The sequence below is a fragment of the Xiphophorus maculatus genome, chromosome 9 (assembly GCF_002775205.1).
Source record: "Xiphophorus maculatus strain JP 163 A chromosome 9, X_maculatus-5.0-male, whole genome shotgun sequence".
Classification (NCBI taxonomy): domain Eukaryota; kingdom Metazoa; phylum Chordata; class Actinopteri; order Cyprinodontiformes; family Poeciliidae; genus Xiphophorus; species Xiphophorus maculatus.
The window spans coordinates 24,277,288-24,293,494 of NC_036451.1; the positions used below are offsets into that span (position 1 = coordinate 24,277,288).

The window sequence follows — 16,207 nt, forward strand, 5'->3', positions numbered from 1 at the left end:
TCTATTTTGCAAAAGTAAAAATCAGACGTTTACTTTGTGGCACTTGGTTACCAGAAAACGCACTCATCTCTTAGCGACAGATTAACAAAAAAATATTGTCATTGTTAAAAAAATCATACGATTTCTTCAGCTCTTTTGAAATGCTACATGTCTTGTACTACTTAGCAAGAATTATGCAGTTAGGGAATTTTGCAGAAAAGTGAAAATGTTTTTTTTATTTTTTAGTCATTGGTGGTAAATATATTATAAAACAGATGTGCAACACAAATGTAAAAGTCTGATTTATACTTCGTGGCAGTTCATTACCAGAAAAAAACGGTCATCTCTTAACACCAAATTAATAACAAGTCATATTATTGTTTTAAAAACATAAGTTCTTTTGAAATACTACTTATCTGCTTAGACACAAGAAATTTACAGTTGGTAAAATGGTTGCAAAAGTTTACTTTTTGCAAAAGTAAAAATCAGATGTTCGCTTCGTGGCACTAGGTTGCCATAAAACGCGGCCGTCTCTTAGAAACAGATTAACAACAAATATTGTTCAAAAACCATAAGATTTCTTCTGCTCTTTTGAAATACTGCTTATCTTACACTACTTAAGAATTGTGCAGTTGGTGAATTTTGCAGAAAAGTTACGTTTTTTGTCATTGGTGGTAAATACATTATAAAACAGACATTCAGCACAAAAGTAAAAATCTTTATTCTTCGTGGCGGTTCGTTGCCAGAAAACAACGCTCATCTCTTAACACCAAATTAATAACAAGTAATATTATTGCTTATAAAAAATAAGCTCTTTTGAAATACTGCTTATTCTGCTGACTCGTCCTTACTCGACTTTTGCCCAGCTAAGGAATTCTGGGTAAAACGCCTCACAGCGTGTCTCCAGCATTAGTCACAGCGACTCCATCAGAATACAAACGGTTTCAGGTTCGGGTTGAAAGAAGGAAACTGAAACGGCAACAACTTCCTGAGCTTCACTGTCCAAACCAGGTCAGGACTTTCTGATAGTCGCATCACGGCCTTACAAAGGATGTTAGACGGTAATTCTAGACTTCTTAGAGGACAACTAATGTGATCGTCGTTATGGTGATGCTGGTGAGGCCGTTATCACAGTTCCTCGTTAAGCAGCTCTTCGATCTCTCTGTCCCAGGCTTCATCGTGGATCTCGGTATCGGCCAACACGTCGTACTCCTCCAGCTCCTCCTGCAGCTCTCTCTCCCACTCAGGAATGACCTCTGAACAAAAAAGAAAAAATAAGCAGTAAAATGACTGAATTCTAAACCAAAACATCTAGAAATGTTTCATGCTCCGGTTCAACCCAAAGATTTACCGTGTTTTTTCGGTTCTGTTTTGCCTAAAACCGGACGTTTGCGCAGCTCCTCCTCATTAATCGTGGACGACTTTAAAGCATTAATCACAAACTCAGACACGGGCAGCCAGGTGGAGATCTTCCCTTCGACCTTCGCCGGCACAAACAAAATGTGGGATAAGTTGTATTTCGTATAGTTATTTCCAAAGAAAAGCCTCGGCTGTGTTCGTGCTTTGAAAAAAATTTTATGAATTACCTCAGTCTGTGTGGGTTTCTGGGCAGCTGGGGAGCACGGATGTTTAACTGCATCTGGAGAAATGCGACATCAAACTGTGAGTGTTTTTGCTTTTTCAAAATACAAAACATGTAGGAGAAGGTGTTCTGGCCAGATGAGACCTAAAGTATCACTTTCCAGATGGGAAGCTTAGCTGCACATCACCCTGAACGCATCGCTCCAGTGGGACCGTTATGAAGTGGTTGTGCTTTTCTCCATTGATCGAGGAAAACGCAATAAAGGAGGAAAGCCTTTCAGCGGCTAGGAAAGACAATTAACAGACACCCAGATCTGCAAGATCAAAGTATATCCATGTGTTTGAAGTGTTTAGACCTTAAGTAAGTAAATGGGAGAACAGGAAATTTTATTTGTCGAGGTATGCGTCATAAGACAGGGGTGTCCAAACGTTTTGTCACATGGGCCAAAATCGTCAAGTCAAAATGATTTGGGGGGCAAAAAAGAAAAAAAACAAACAATAAAAAAGGAAAAATAAAAAAATATTGTGATTTTTGTTTTACCAACTTAATAAACTAAACGAGACTACATTAAACAGGTAAAGTAGTCCCATTTTTTGTTGGAAGGGGACGTGTGAATTATTGTAGATTCAAAGAGTTCAGAACGTGGTTATATTGAATACTTTGTGTTGTCAACATTTTCCATTGTAAGACTTGATAGTTGTAACGAGTTCACTTTGACTGAAAATAAAAAGTATCCTCCTGCATCAGCAACTTGAATTGCAATCGTGGGTCTCATAAAAATTAGTCCAGGGGGCCGCAAGTGGCCCCCCAGGGCCACACTTTGAACACCTCTGTCAAAGGTTGCTTTCGCTTTTACTCGGATTTGGTGAGATTTGGGTGATTATGTGATTATGATGATGCACGGCATACTTTTCAGATATTTTATTTGTTAGAAATGAACAACTCAAATCGCTTGTCTTAATGTAAAAAAATTTACATTCTAGTCTAAGGAATGTGCGTATCATACTGGACACTGTTCTAAAAGGTAAACATGTTAACCAGTCAAACTAAAAAACAAAATAAGAGCTGTACATGACGGCAGATTGTACCTGTCTGATCAGAATCCAGGCATTCTGAGTCCTGCTGTGCCGTCAGAGCTGAGCCGATTGTTTAATCAAAGACACTCAATAGAAGTAATTCCTCCAGAAGTCTTCCTCCTTCATCCTAAACCCAAGAAAATATTGAGAAAAGCAAACATACTCCATTCACGTATGTTTTGTTTTTCTTCTTTGAAATAAAACACTCCAAATATTGAACAGGAAGCCACCGGTGAAGCATTCTCACTCTTTGGGGACCAGATGGAAGCGCATCTTCCTGAGGAGCTCGTCTTCCTCCAGCATCGCCAAGGCGACGGGATGCGTTTGCTCAAAGTCGTAGTGAAACTGCACGCCAGCGGGAGGGTTTCGTAAAAAATTCCTTTTGTCCTGCCGTCCGTTGAAATCACACAACAGGGTTACAGTTCTTTTTTTTCGTTTGTTTTATTTTGTTGTTGTTTTTTTTTTTATCACAACGATATACTGTTGAAGTTTTATGACGGTACTGACAGCTGAGAGAGCTAAGATTTGCTCTTGTATGACATCCTCTTCGTCATAGCCGACCCACGGTGGCACAGGCACGCCTACAAACAATACCTCTGTTATTTCGACGGTGAATACAGGCTCTATGAGCTGCCGTTTTTAATAAAAACGCCACAATAACGGCCATATTTATTAGCAACTCCAGTGAAGACGTGTGAAACGTAAGTCCGTCTTTTATTGATGGAGTTAAAATTTTTGAAAAACACCAATTTTTCATTAGGGAATGAAGTTTAGAAATATATTCAAATATCTTCAAACGAATGGAGCATGGAGAGAGGTGACCTTGGACCAGTGTTATTGTTTGTAAGCTTTTGTGGCTCTGGCAGACTTTATTTCATGTTGTCATTATTTGAATTTGTTTGAAGTGTCTAGGTGGTGTAGTATTGGAGCTGGAGCAGTTCTAGTATGATCCAGACGCAAAAAAAGTGGTAAAATCAACCTTTATTGAAGTTTCACAAATCATAAAAGTCCCACAAATCGCAAAAAATGTTTCTAAATATTCTTCTATTAGAGCGGAGTAATCCAGTCCAGGTTTGAAGAGTCTAGGTGTTGTAGTTTTTAAACAAGAGTCGATTAAAGATGCGGAAGGTAGTGGAAAATTAGGTGGAATTTCCCGAATCGGAAGCTGGAATCGGAAACGAACTTCAGCTTCGTGGAGAAATACGGCAGAAAAATACCGAAGATTGTTCCAGACCATCTGGCAGTATGAAGATGAAGATGCCAGAGAAAGACAAAATAGGACGGTAAGTAAATGGATACTAATGTTACTAGTTTTTTGTTGCTTTATACTTTCATTGCTACAGTTACTTTTATCAGATTTCATATGAAAAAAGAGGGAGCTAAGCAAGGCTGGTGGCATCAACTCACTCACTCTTTAGTTACCAAGCAACAACCTGCTAGGTAACCAGTTTTGGGTACCTGGCAACAACCTGTTGAGTAACTTGAAGCAGCAGCTTAAGGTTTTGCCATCATGCCTCATAGCTGCTTAAACACAAAAAAAACCCCACGGCTTGGCATGAAAACTGTGGCTAAAACAGGAAAGGTTACACCACCAGTTTGGTTGTAATTAAGATATTTAAATAATAATTTAATAAATAAATAATCATCAATATCGACTTGTATGAAACGCTTATATCGTGATAAGTTTTTCAGTCATACGGTCCAACCCTACATTAGCATGTAGCTTCACACATTTCATCATATCTAACCACTGTTGGATAAAAGTGGCTACTCACCAATGTTTTTAGCTTGTCTCCCAAGAACAAACTTGTCCTGCTCTTTCTGAAAATCACCCAGGATGGTCTGCGGGCAGGGAGATAAATCGCAGGTTATTCCTCCAATTATTACAAAAAAAAAAAAAAAAACAACAGCAAACAAACAAAAATCAAAGGACACACGACGAGCTCTCACCTTGTCTACAAACTCGTTTAGTTTGCCCGCCTCCACGCTTTCCCTGAGGCTGTGTGCCGTTTCTGCAACAGACTCCGTCAGTTTCTTGCAAGCTTTGCTGGCAAAGTTAAATATGGAGCCTGCAAGGGGGGGAAAAAGGTCAAACGTATTCCAGCTTATTAGTAGCCTACAGGAAAAACAAACGAGCTCATAAAAGAACCTGAGAGCAGAATGTAAAGGCCCACCCTGTGCTACTGTGAGCCAATTTACCACTTAAACTGTGAGTTTCTTGAAGCAGCTGGGACAGTTCCGTGTCTTTTTCGGCAACATTTGTTTGTTTTTCTACGTCATATTCCATCGGGTTGTCGTCCCTCCTCTTTTCACCAACAACACGCTGCCGTTTTCCTTTAACTTGGTCAGTCTCGTTTTCCCAGTTCTTTAGCATATCTTTAAACTGAAGATTAATAACAACGATAAACTCCCTCTGAGATAAGCTTGTTGTGACTCTTTTAGTTCCCCTATTGGAAGCTGGCTGCGTCTGGACGCGAACCTATTTCCGTGAAACGGGTGGGAACGTTACCTGTGTGGCAGGCCGTTGTGATATATAATTCTGCTTTTATAAGTCAGTTATTAGCCTGCCTCCAAAGCATTGGTTTTCCCCTCTTTGTGGACTAAAACCAAAATACTTAAATTGGCAACCGTACACACTGTGGTGGATTTCAACATGGCTATCTGCTCAGGGTGATACCCCCACAGGTGGATGGGGGGGGGGGGGGGGGGGGGGGGGGGGGGGAATTAAGCAATCTCCTCCTGCTACTTCTTCTTCATCTTGTTTTCTACCCAACAACAACAAACTGTGGGGTATTCTTTTAACTAACCCGGTTACAATAAAATAATACAAAAAATAATCTTAAAGCATCCATGAAATTGACTTTTTCTTAGTTTTTTTTTCTTCTTTTTTTTTTTTTTATAAGACTATACAGTTCTTTTTCATGTTCAAGACTATGTATTGGGGCCTGCCACAGAAATGTTAATGTAATAAATATCAGATATCAATCGGCCCACATTTTCATAGTTCACTTTTTAGGTCAACTTGGACAAAAAATACACAAAGATCTATATTAAAAACTTCCAAAGAATTATATTTAATTTAATGAAAAATATATTAAAACAATCATAACAAGGTAGCAAGCTCACAAAGACAATAAAATATGTTTTTAGTTTATTCATCTTCAGTGCATTTAATAGATTAACTCTCGCTTTGCATTATCTTGTGTCCATGTGAGAGACGGGATCTTTGGCACAAGGCAATCCTGGACATTTCCCCTTTTAAATTTCTTCAGAAATGTTCTCGTTAGTTATGTTCTTTATTTCTACTATTTCCCATTTAGCCATTACATGTTATTATATGCAACTTTTCAGCTTTGCTTTGTAGATTTATCTTCTTTTGTTAGATTCTCATGTCTTATAGCTAATTAATTTTTAAACGATACATTTTAAAGTCTAAATGCTTGTTGTCGATGAAAATGGACATCTTTTAATGCCTAAAGATAGTGTTTGTAATAATTTCTGAATAGAATAGAATAGAATCCCATTGATAGTCAGTGGTTTGTGTTGTTGCGTCAGATGTCCAGTAGGGGGTGTCTCATCCCAATCCTGGCCAGAGGTCCACCTGTAGTTGTCCAATGGCTGCTGTTAACTAACTAACTAACGGTAGATGGCACGCGTGTGCCGCTCGTGCCACACCGGTTATCCCTGTTGTCCGTGCATGGGAGCTAGGTTTAGCTTAGCTCATTTAAACTCTCAGAAGTGTGTCAGCGTTTCTTTGTGGGACTGTGTGTATGAAGCAGAGGACGGACTGAGCGGTCGCGGTCCGAACTGGACACATTCTCGACTGGAAGTACCGCCCGGCGTCTAATTAAGAAGACAGAGGAGGTCGTTTGGTCGCATAAACTGTTGGAGAAGATGAAGTATGTGTAAGGAGGTAAAGCTGGGATATAGCTGCCTGCCGCCCGACGAAGCTCTCCTGTTCGCCCCGGTTTATCCATAAGTTGAATTCCCAGGTAAGTCCAGTCGTATCGCTGGGAGTTTGGGAATAATATTTTTTGAAAACACAACTTGCGAAAAGGGAAGTTTACCTTTTGGCAGAGCTTGTACTTTTTTTCTATAAGGCTTTCTTTGGTAAACAAGTAGGTCGGTGTAACTTTATTTATTCGTCTAGCCGAGCGTGTTTTTTTTTTTTTTTTGGTTTTTTTCATTGTCGGTCGACGACAGTGATAATGTGTTTAATTCTCTCTCATGTAAGAGCATTAAGTTTAATTCAGAGCGTCTGGACTATGACAGCAGCTCTGTACTTACTGCTACACACTTACATCCGTCCTGCACAACTGCGTTTTATACGTAAAAATAACAAAAAATAATCATCCCCCCTCAACCAGGGAAGTTACTATTTAATTTGTGTATTCGTGCTCTTTTCAGATTAATAGCTCTATAACTTAATGTAAATAAAAAATACTCAGCTATGCTCAATTATCTGTATTTTTTTAAAATTGATCTATCTTGAATTTGTTAACAGTATTTTTGCTTAAAACAATTGTAATGTAGGACTTTGTAGTTACCTTTAATTATTCCAAGGGGTCATTTTTACTGTTGTTTTTAGGATCCTATGACTACAATGCAAATGAGTTTATCTTTTAAACTGACGGCCCAATAAAGTGACATTCTATTTTATATGACTAAGTTGTTACAATTGTTGTCAGAAGTTAACAAATGTATTTCCCTGTCAGTTTTTAATGCCCACTTTGCCATAAAAACTCACTGTAAAACCCAACAGTGACATCAGTTTTCCATTGTTTGTCACAGTTAGGGGTTTACAGCTGCATTATGGAAACAATCACCAAGAAACCTCTGCTTGAGATGCAGTTCAGTACACAACTTGATTTCTAACCGAATTAAAACCGTATAGCATACTGGAACATAATGACATGTTTTGATATTATTTGAAGACTTCAGTTAAATGGCATTTTTGTCCATAACAGAGACTTTCCATAACCCAGCTTTTATCCATTTACTGTGTGGGCATAGGAATAACAAAAACAAAATCCTGCCTAAAGCAGTCATTGCAAATTGGGAAATAATGGAGGAGAAGATGGAAGTGCAACATGTGTATATAAAGAAAGCGTGATTTATATAGGTAATTAAAGGCACAATGCTTGAGATTTTTCATCGGTTTATCTAAAATGATTGCGGCGACTCTTGTGTTTTACTGTCAGCATCTTGACGTCGAGTGAAACGCTTCAAAATTTGTAGCTGGTTTTAATCAACACAACACTGAAGCTGAGGCACAACAGTAAACAGAAACTGGAGGCTGGGTCAGAAAATAAACCTCTTAAACCCTGTTCCTTTGGTAAACATCAGTTTGTAGTATTTGTACTAGAACTGCTTTGAGTTATGTCATCTGTGTCTGTTTAGTGGACATGTTTCAGTGTTCTTGTTCTTTTTTTCCTTTTTCTTTTTTTGGTAAACAGTATAATGGATGCCGAGGGAGCCACTCGTTATCCGGAAGCAGAGAGTTTTTGGCATGCGTCGCAGAAATCTGCAGATCTGGATCACAGGACGAGAGATGCAGAGAGCTGGAGGTCGGTGCATGTGTTTCTGTCGGGAGGCGCACCGTGGGGGTTTACGCTCAGAGGAGGGCTGGAGCATCGGGAGCCTCTGCTTATAACAAAGGTAAATCCCAACAACACACACACCCACCCCCTGCCTTATACATTTCAGAGCGAATGAAAGTTAAAGCTTACTGTCATCTGTGGTACTTTGCAAAAGTAGCCAATTGCAATGAGATGTTTTTGAAATTTTGTCACACTGCAACCCCAAACTGCAATGTGTTTCTTTAGGATTTTATGTGAAAGCCCAACACAAAGTACTGGATAGTTATGAAGTGGAGAGAAAGAGGCGTGCGGGCTTAAAATGTGACGTCAATTTGTCTTCAGTCCACTGTATTCTTATACTACTAAATAAAATAATGTCCGGCCAAGTGCCTTTAGAGGTCACCTTATTGGTAAATTGATATAAGTATCAATTCTGAGAACAAAGTGAATATGGGGAAGATCATCCTAAAGTAAATGAGACAGAAATCTTTTTGGTTGTTATTTAAAATGCTATATCTTGTAAGGTAAGGTAATTTTATTTATCTAGCACATTTTCAGCAACATGTCAGTTGCTGAAAATGTCAGAATTTATAAACTAGTAATGATTTCTCTGGATTATTGTTGGTTAAATGTTAAATGTTGGTTCTCCATCTTTGATTCTTGTTCTGGGTTGGTAAGTAGATGGTACTGTTTAAGTTTGTTCTGGATTTGTAAACTAACTGGAGTTTCTCTAGGTCTTGCTCTAACATTATATTATATTGTATTATGTTGGTCTAAAGTAATAGGTACGCCACAGTTTTATAAAAGTAGCTTGTGGAAAACTACGTTTGGGCTTCACCCCAAACACACCATCTCCACGAGAAACATGGTGGTGGAAGCATTATGCTGTGGAGGATGGTTTCTTCAACAGTGATGGGGAAACCGGTCAGATTTGGTGGGAAGGTGGACAGAGCTAAAAACAGGACAAGCGTGGAAGGAAATCTGTGAGAGGCTACAAAGGGTTTGAGACTGCTTCTGGGATTTTTGGGTGTTGTCGACCTAGTCAAAGCCAGGCATAAATACGTCTGAAAATCTGTGGCAATGCTTGAAAATCAATGTTTAAACATCCTCTATCCAAAGTAGTTATGTTTTAAAGAAAGTGAGCTAAAGGTTTGTCCTCTAGTTGTACAAATCTTTTAGAGACACACTGCCAAAGACTGAAAATAGAGCTGGGTAGTAACTACTTAGATCTTTACTGTTTGTTATATTTACTAGAGTTTTGTTTTTTTTCTAGATAGAAATACTTTTTGTTGTGTTACTGAACCGCAGTTGAGTAAAATTCCTGGATAGTTTATCCAGTGTAGGTAACCTCCCCAATGGAGAACAAACATATTTTAAAGAAAAATGCACAAAACGCAGACAGCTGGAGTTTACATTAGAGTGAGACTTCTTGCTTGTGCACAAGCTTCATTATTCTAAGGTTATTTTGTTTCTGCTATTTGATAAACACTGTGTTTTGTATTGAAATAAAACTTTGTTGGAAAAATGTTTCTTCTTCTTTGAATTTTGTTGTATTCGTTATCTGTACGACACCATTGTAAAAAAAAATCTAATCAGATTTTATGACCAGCTACTGAATACTCCAGTAGTCTTTATACAGTTTCTATTTGTAAAATGTAGAAAACTATAATTTTTTTCTACTTTAGCTATGTATTACTTTGTATTGCTCCATCACATAAAATCCCAAAGGAATAGGAATGCTTTTGCAAGACACTTTTGTTACAAAACTCTGAATGTTCTGATTTCTTTGTAGCTGACTGTATGCGACAAGCAGAGTGTTTTCCCCGTGTCACACATGGACAGTGAACTGAAATGTGAAAGTGCATGGCAGAGATGAGGATGACTAATTTTAATATGGTGAACACAGAACTCTCTGTCTTGTCTAGTGGGATCTCTGACATGAACAAGTTGTTTATAACCGTAGGAGTGAAATGTAATATCAGCCTGTAACCTGTAGGTCACACCTCATCAACTAACATATTGGTTGCTTATGCAGAAGTCCAGACATTTTTGTAATGAAAAAGAAAACACAAAGGGGGAAATAATCATGGTTTGAAACTTGATGTTTGAACTTTTGAATTTAAAAGCTGAACATTGTGATCTCACCTTGTCTTTTTCATTCATTCATGTATTTGGACGTCTCTGTTGGAGTAGGCCTGGGTGACACTTGTCATGTGTGATTTGTGGAAGAAAACCTCATAAACATAAAGCGAAGCCGAGGCTGCAGTTTGTCACTGCTGTATGTCGTCACCTTGTTAAATCGCTGTGTTTGGCTGCAGAATGTGCGCAGCGCCGCTGAGAGGGAGACTTCCTCTGAAACCTCATGTGGCCTCACTTCTCTGCTGCGCGTGTAATGATTTACTACGAAAGACCTTGCTTGTTAATTTGACACAGAAAAATACCAGCAACTGTTAGTCAGGAGCTACTGGTTCTCTTGAGTTTTTTTTTTTTTGTGTGTGTGCGGGTGTGTGCGTGTGTGTGTGTGTCATATCTGCATTGCTGCAAAGGGGTCTAAAGTTCATTACAGATGAGTAAGACTCCAGCATACGTATACTCAGGTTTTTAGCAGTCTGGTTTGTGTTGGTCTTTTGCAACATGATTAAATGTGTTTTTAAGCTTAGACTTTTTAAACTTTTTGCAGGTTTATAAGTATAAGTGGAGGCAGGTAGCAGTGAAAGGTGGAGGTCAATTATTGACTGCAGCTTAGTGGTTGAATTCAGACTCAACGTAATTGTTCATGTTTGGTCTCTGAGCAATACAGCTAAGCTCCAAGAGCTGACAGAAGTCAACCTTTTTGCATCAGATGATAAGGTTCTTTTTTTTTTTTCATGTTCTGATGCAGTTCTTGTAAAAGTATTCACATCCTTTCTGCTTTCTTCGATGTATAAGTAGAGAACCACCAATCGGATATAAATATCTGTATCGGTCCCAATATTGAAAAAAAATTGTAGATCGGGTATCGCTAACAATGTGTTAGATACATTAATGCATGTCTATTTAGTCTTTTTAGGTTTAGGGTTAGGGCAGGGTATGCTTTTTCCTCTGAATAATGTTACGCTTTATTTATTTTACATACTATTTAGGATTTCTAGTTACTTTCTGAACCATTTGAAAGAAGGTTTGTTCCAGATTATTTTGACAGTTTCTTTATTATTTATTTTATATTGGCTGCTATACACCTAATTGCACTGGCTGATCAGATTAAAATTAGTGAAGCTATTGGCGTATTTATATGTGCTGCACTGGTGCAGAGTTGCCAAATAAATTTGTAATTCGATACATTTATGTCTGTATTTAAAAAAATGAACAAAAAACATTTTAAGTCAATACAGCACTGTTTTTCTGTATTGTATCGGTATTGGCCACTACAGATGTCTGTATTGGTATCTGAAGTGAAAAAAGTGGATTTACAGGTATTTACAGGTATGAAATTCTGTGTATTTTGTGGGAATTTAATGTTTTAGTACGTCACAAATTAGTGCATTAAGTTGAAATTGTAGCAAACGGTATTTATTTTTTCACAAATAATCATGGAAGGTTTTTACATTGTCATTGTTTCTGGTTTTTGTGGCCTCTGAAAGATTTTTCTCCAGGATTGTCCTGTATTTAGCTTTAAACTATGACTAGCTTAACTCTGCCTCCTGAACACACTCATCCCTGCAGTAGGATGCTACCAACACCATGTTTTACAGTTGGAATGGTGTGTCCCAGGTGGTGTATAGTGTTAGAGTCCCATTGCACAATTTAAGTCCCTCATACCTTTTCCCACATAGTCCTCACTGGCAGTATGTGAATCATTTTTTAGTAAATTCATGAAGAGAGTCGGTCATGTCTAGACTTCACACACGTTTTTTTAGTTTGTTTTTTTTTAACACCACAACCTTCCTCTCTGTTACTGTTTTTTGAGTTTTCTGTTGGAGCTTTGGCATTTGTAGCATTTGGTTGAAGTTCAGCCTGAGGAGTATAGCTAGCGGTACCAGGAACAGGAAAGGAATCTTGGAGTTTTGTTGGATTTTCTGTGAATTATCAATGACAGCCAGGAGCCTGTCGGAATGACAGGATGGGATGAATTAAGCGAAGGTTGGCGCTATGCATTCTTTTAGTGTCTCTCAGATAAGAGTTAAAATGAGTTTGATTTAGTATGCTGTCATGAAATGAATTTGTTTTAAAATGTCTGAGGCTTTTCCTCTTTGATTTATGATGATCTAGAAAAGCTGGAGGATGATGTTTTCCAGCTTTATGTAATTCTAAGTGTTATATTCAGGTAGACTGAGTAAATAAAGTTTGCAAACATCTCTGCATTTTAGCCTATGAACAGAAGCCATCCCTTGAATCCACTTTTCTGTCTGTTGCATTCCCACTTCTTTGCATATTTTCCAGCTCGCTTCAGGGAAATGTAATAACAAAGGTCCAACAGTCTGATGACAGGTTCACCGTATTGGTTAAAAAAATATCCTGGATCTAATTAAAATTCTCCAGATTCCTCTCATAGCTCAGGTTATGCTCAAGGTCCTCGTGGACTTAAAGTTCTTAGTCTCAATAAACCTAAATAATCCTGTTTTACACAAGACATCTGGGCACGCACCTCATACATGTGTTCCCTCTGCGAGGAACAGCCTTTATAAGGGAAAAAGTACCGTTGGCTCGTTCTGAACCAGTACCAGACGACGTACTGCAGAAATAACTCTGTTCTTACACGCTGCGATAAGTCACCCCCAGGTAAACAGGTTTTCCCAATTATTGAAACTTTTGTGTGGCAACATTGTGGGCTAGTTTTGAGTGCCGCAGGCCTGCTTAGCCTCCAGAGAAAAGAGGATTTAGAGAGCACAGTATGCATGCTGATGGCTCAGATAAGATTCAAAATGGATAGTTGTTGTTTTTGTGTGTGTGTGTGTGTGTGTGTGTGTGTTGCTGGAGGCACTTCCACATAAAGTAGATTTGTACTGTATGTTAAGAGAGACTTGTACAAACTGATTATTACTGCTTCAAGTAAACAGGTTCATTCATTATCAGATACAGTGCAATGGTAGCAAAAATTGGATTAGCAAACACTAGCATGAAGTTCAATAAACTGCTTTCTGAGTTTGATTTAGTTGAACTTTCAAAGTGATTTTAATGATACACAAACAAAAAAGTTAATATTGATAGATAACCACAAACAGACCTTACTCACCATGTTTACACTAAAATCTGGACGCTAACCAGGAGACGTGGGCGATATTGCAAAAATGTCATATGAAATAAACATTTAGCGCTCAGGTAAAGTGCATTCCTAAAACATGAAAGCTGATTTAGTCAGAAACTACACTTTTCATGCTGACATATGCACACCTTTCACTCTTAAACATTCCAGACAAAGTGTTCATCGTGACTTTAGATTGAGGGAAAAATACTCTTTTACTCCACAGATGATGTTCAAAGTATTTATTAAAGGGGAATGTTCTTGTTCTGCTAGTTCAGAAGAACTCTATGCGCTTTGAAAATGATCCCTTTTACAGATATTATACACTTCAAAAGCTTCCTTGTCTTTTTGTCTGTGTAGAATATAGTTCATGTTAGTGACCTTAAGCAAGAACGGCTTCCTGGTAGAAATATATCTACTGTAGTTTTGTTTTGAAAATGTCTCTCCCTGAATGGGTTTTTCAGCCTTGATTGTGTACGAACACATTTTCTGACCTTCTCTGGTGGGGTGACTTACACCTGATGATGTCACAATGAGTGTCTCTTCTTTGAGCCCTTCATCCTGGGTCAGAAGAACCCAGACCGGGGCGTGCTGTGGTGGCGCAGGGGGTTAGCACGCCCCACGTTTGGAGGCCTTAGTCCTCGACGCGGACGTCGCGGGTTCGACTCCCGGTCCTGACGACCTTTGCCTCATGTCTTCCCCCTTCTCCTCACCCTCCTTCTTGTCTGCCTACTGTCGAAAAAGTACGAGCCACTAGCGCCACAAAAACTCTTCGGAGAAAAAAAAAAAAAAAGAAGAAGAACCCAGACCAACTTAGAAACTCATAGAAGATGCCCAATTGGGCAAATCAACACTGATTCTAACAAACTCAGAATGTTATAAATTAAATAGGCAGTATTATGTAAAGTCAACTTTTTTTGAGCTTTACATCATGTTATAATGTTATTCTATCATCAGCAACATACCTGTACTGTTACTTAGATTTTTTTTGAGAAGTTCTTTTATCATGGCAACCATAAAAACACTCAGTACCACCCACGAGATGTAGTTCCTCTTCAGTGTTGCAGTTTCCAAGCTTCCTCTACGACTCCACTACTCAGCTCCTTCAGACTAGCCAGCAGCTATTAGCAAACACCTGGTGGAACTGAGCATCTGCTAAGCTCATCATATGAGCTACTTCTCAGTGCAACATTAGTAAAGAGGTTAAAGGGTTAATAAAAGGGCCCTGTTGTGATGACTTTCTGAAGGTGGAGTTTCAGAAAGAGAGCAAAAGTTTTTAAAGAGACAATTTCAAGGTGTTAAATTACAAAGTAAATTTCTTTTACGTCATATTTGATTAATACAGTATTTTTATAATAACTGAAGGTAAAAGTTACTAAAGTTGCTATGTTCCTGGAAAATGCATAATACCGCCCCTCTAAAGAAGAAAATATACAATTACTGTCAAAACTTAAAAAAGAAACACGAACATAAGAAATGTATGATGCTCTGGAGCTTAATTGATATGACACGTAAATAAATGATGGAAATCAAAAACCTTGATGTCCATGGCAAAGTGTGCATGAAGCTATGAGAGAATCACAAATATGAACCTGGCTGCTTTTATACGCCTTGGAGTGAGAGGCAGCTTTTAGTGTGGAAACATTTTTATGAACCACACATGAGCTGGAAGCTGGTTCAGCAGAGCCGTATCTCAGGCAGGGAAACGCCAAAAAGCAGAAATGGATTTTAATGCCTGGTAGAACTGGAACCAAATCACCCCCCAGTGTTCACTGTCATGTTTACCTTTCAAAATATGAATCTTTTTATAGCTATGTAAAACAGCTACCTATTTTAATATGTAAAGCTTCTTACCAGAGTTGCACTTTTTAAATTATTTTTTTAAAAGAATCAGCTGGATGATAGAGAATGACTTTTGCATTCATTATTAAAAATGCAAGTCTTGAGATGAGCTTAACAAGCTCATCTCAAGACTTCAATGAATTTTATTTTTTAAATTGAACAACCAGTTTAGTCTCTTTGACATCAAAGATCTTTTTTATAAGGGAAACCTGTGCATGACAGCAGCGGAATAGTTACAATAAAAACAAACATGCATTAAAATTTGCTCACAGAAACACACACACCGACCAAGTAGACTGGGATCTCCATTTTTCTAAAAGTCCTTCAATGTAACATTTGAGACATGCATCCTGAAACATTGTCTTCTAGACTTTTAGGCGTTTTCTCAGAATACTGAAAAGATTAACGGAGCGAAGGTGTGCGCGGCAATTGGTCCAAACTTATTTGTTTGTGTCAGAGTTTGACTGTGACTAACCCAAGTCCCTGTTAAATGTGAAGACGAGAAGAGGAAACATTTTTATCTCGTTTAAACAGCTCTTTCCAGAACTTACAAACCAAATGCTAACCTCAGAGTTGTGAGAATGTATTTATGGAGATCTTTTGGTCTTTGAGGTCTTTATGCCCAAAGACAAAAATATTTTCCTGCTCCACCTTTTCAACCGAATGCATGAGCCAGATTCCATAATTTTTTATAACAGCTTGGATCAAAATTGTCTCTGCCGATGTTTGATAATGAAATATGTTAGAATCCTTCTTCATTAACACTTCGTTAATATCCTTTTGCAACGCATTTTGTGCATCTGGACTGCTGTCTAATTATTCATACAACTATGTAGTGTAGGGCTTTTTACATTCAGCTTTGATCTTGTCAGCTGAGCCACTAATGGATTCATAATGGAGTAATAGTGGAGTTATTAAACCATGCTCT

General features: G+C 38.2%; 2 protein-coding genes across 4 annotated transcripts in view; one reads left to right on the forward strand and one right to left on the reverse strand.

The window, feature by feature from the left end:
• Window positions 1-627: 627 nt before the first annotated feature.
• On the reverse strand, window positions 628-5,116 carry syap1 (synapse associated protein 1). The gene is given in 10 exon segments (XM_023339434.1): window positions 628-1,235; window positions 1,331-1,460; window positions 1,566-1,618; window positions 2,650-2,697; window positions 2,700-2,764; window positions 2,885-3,024; window positions 3,145-3,218; window positions 4,413-4,479; window positions 4,588-4,706; window positions 4,837-5,116. Coding segments are annotated over 10 exon segments (999 nt in total). The 5' UTR covers window positions 5,012-5,116; the 3' UTR covers window positions 628-1,107.
• Window positions 5,117-6,322: 1,206 nt separating this feature from the next.
• Window positions 6,323-16,207, forward strand: part of shroom2 (shroom family member 2) — a 47,252-nt gene continuing 37,367 nt past the window's right edge. For 2 of the 3 annotated variants that reach the window (XM_023339366.1, XM_023339367.1), the window contains exons 1-2: window positions 6,323-6,629; window positions 8,094-8,295. In XM_023339366.1, coding sequence (XP_023195134.1) covers window positions 8,098-8,295 — 198 coding nt within the window. In that variant the 5' untranslated portion in view covers window positions 6,323-6,629; window positions 8,094-8,097. The remainder of the gene's footprint in view (window positions 6,630-8,093; window positions 8,296-16,207) is intronic. The other variant, XM_023339368.1, reaches the window with a different exon arrangement.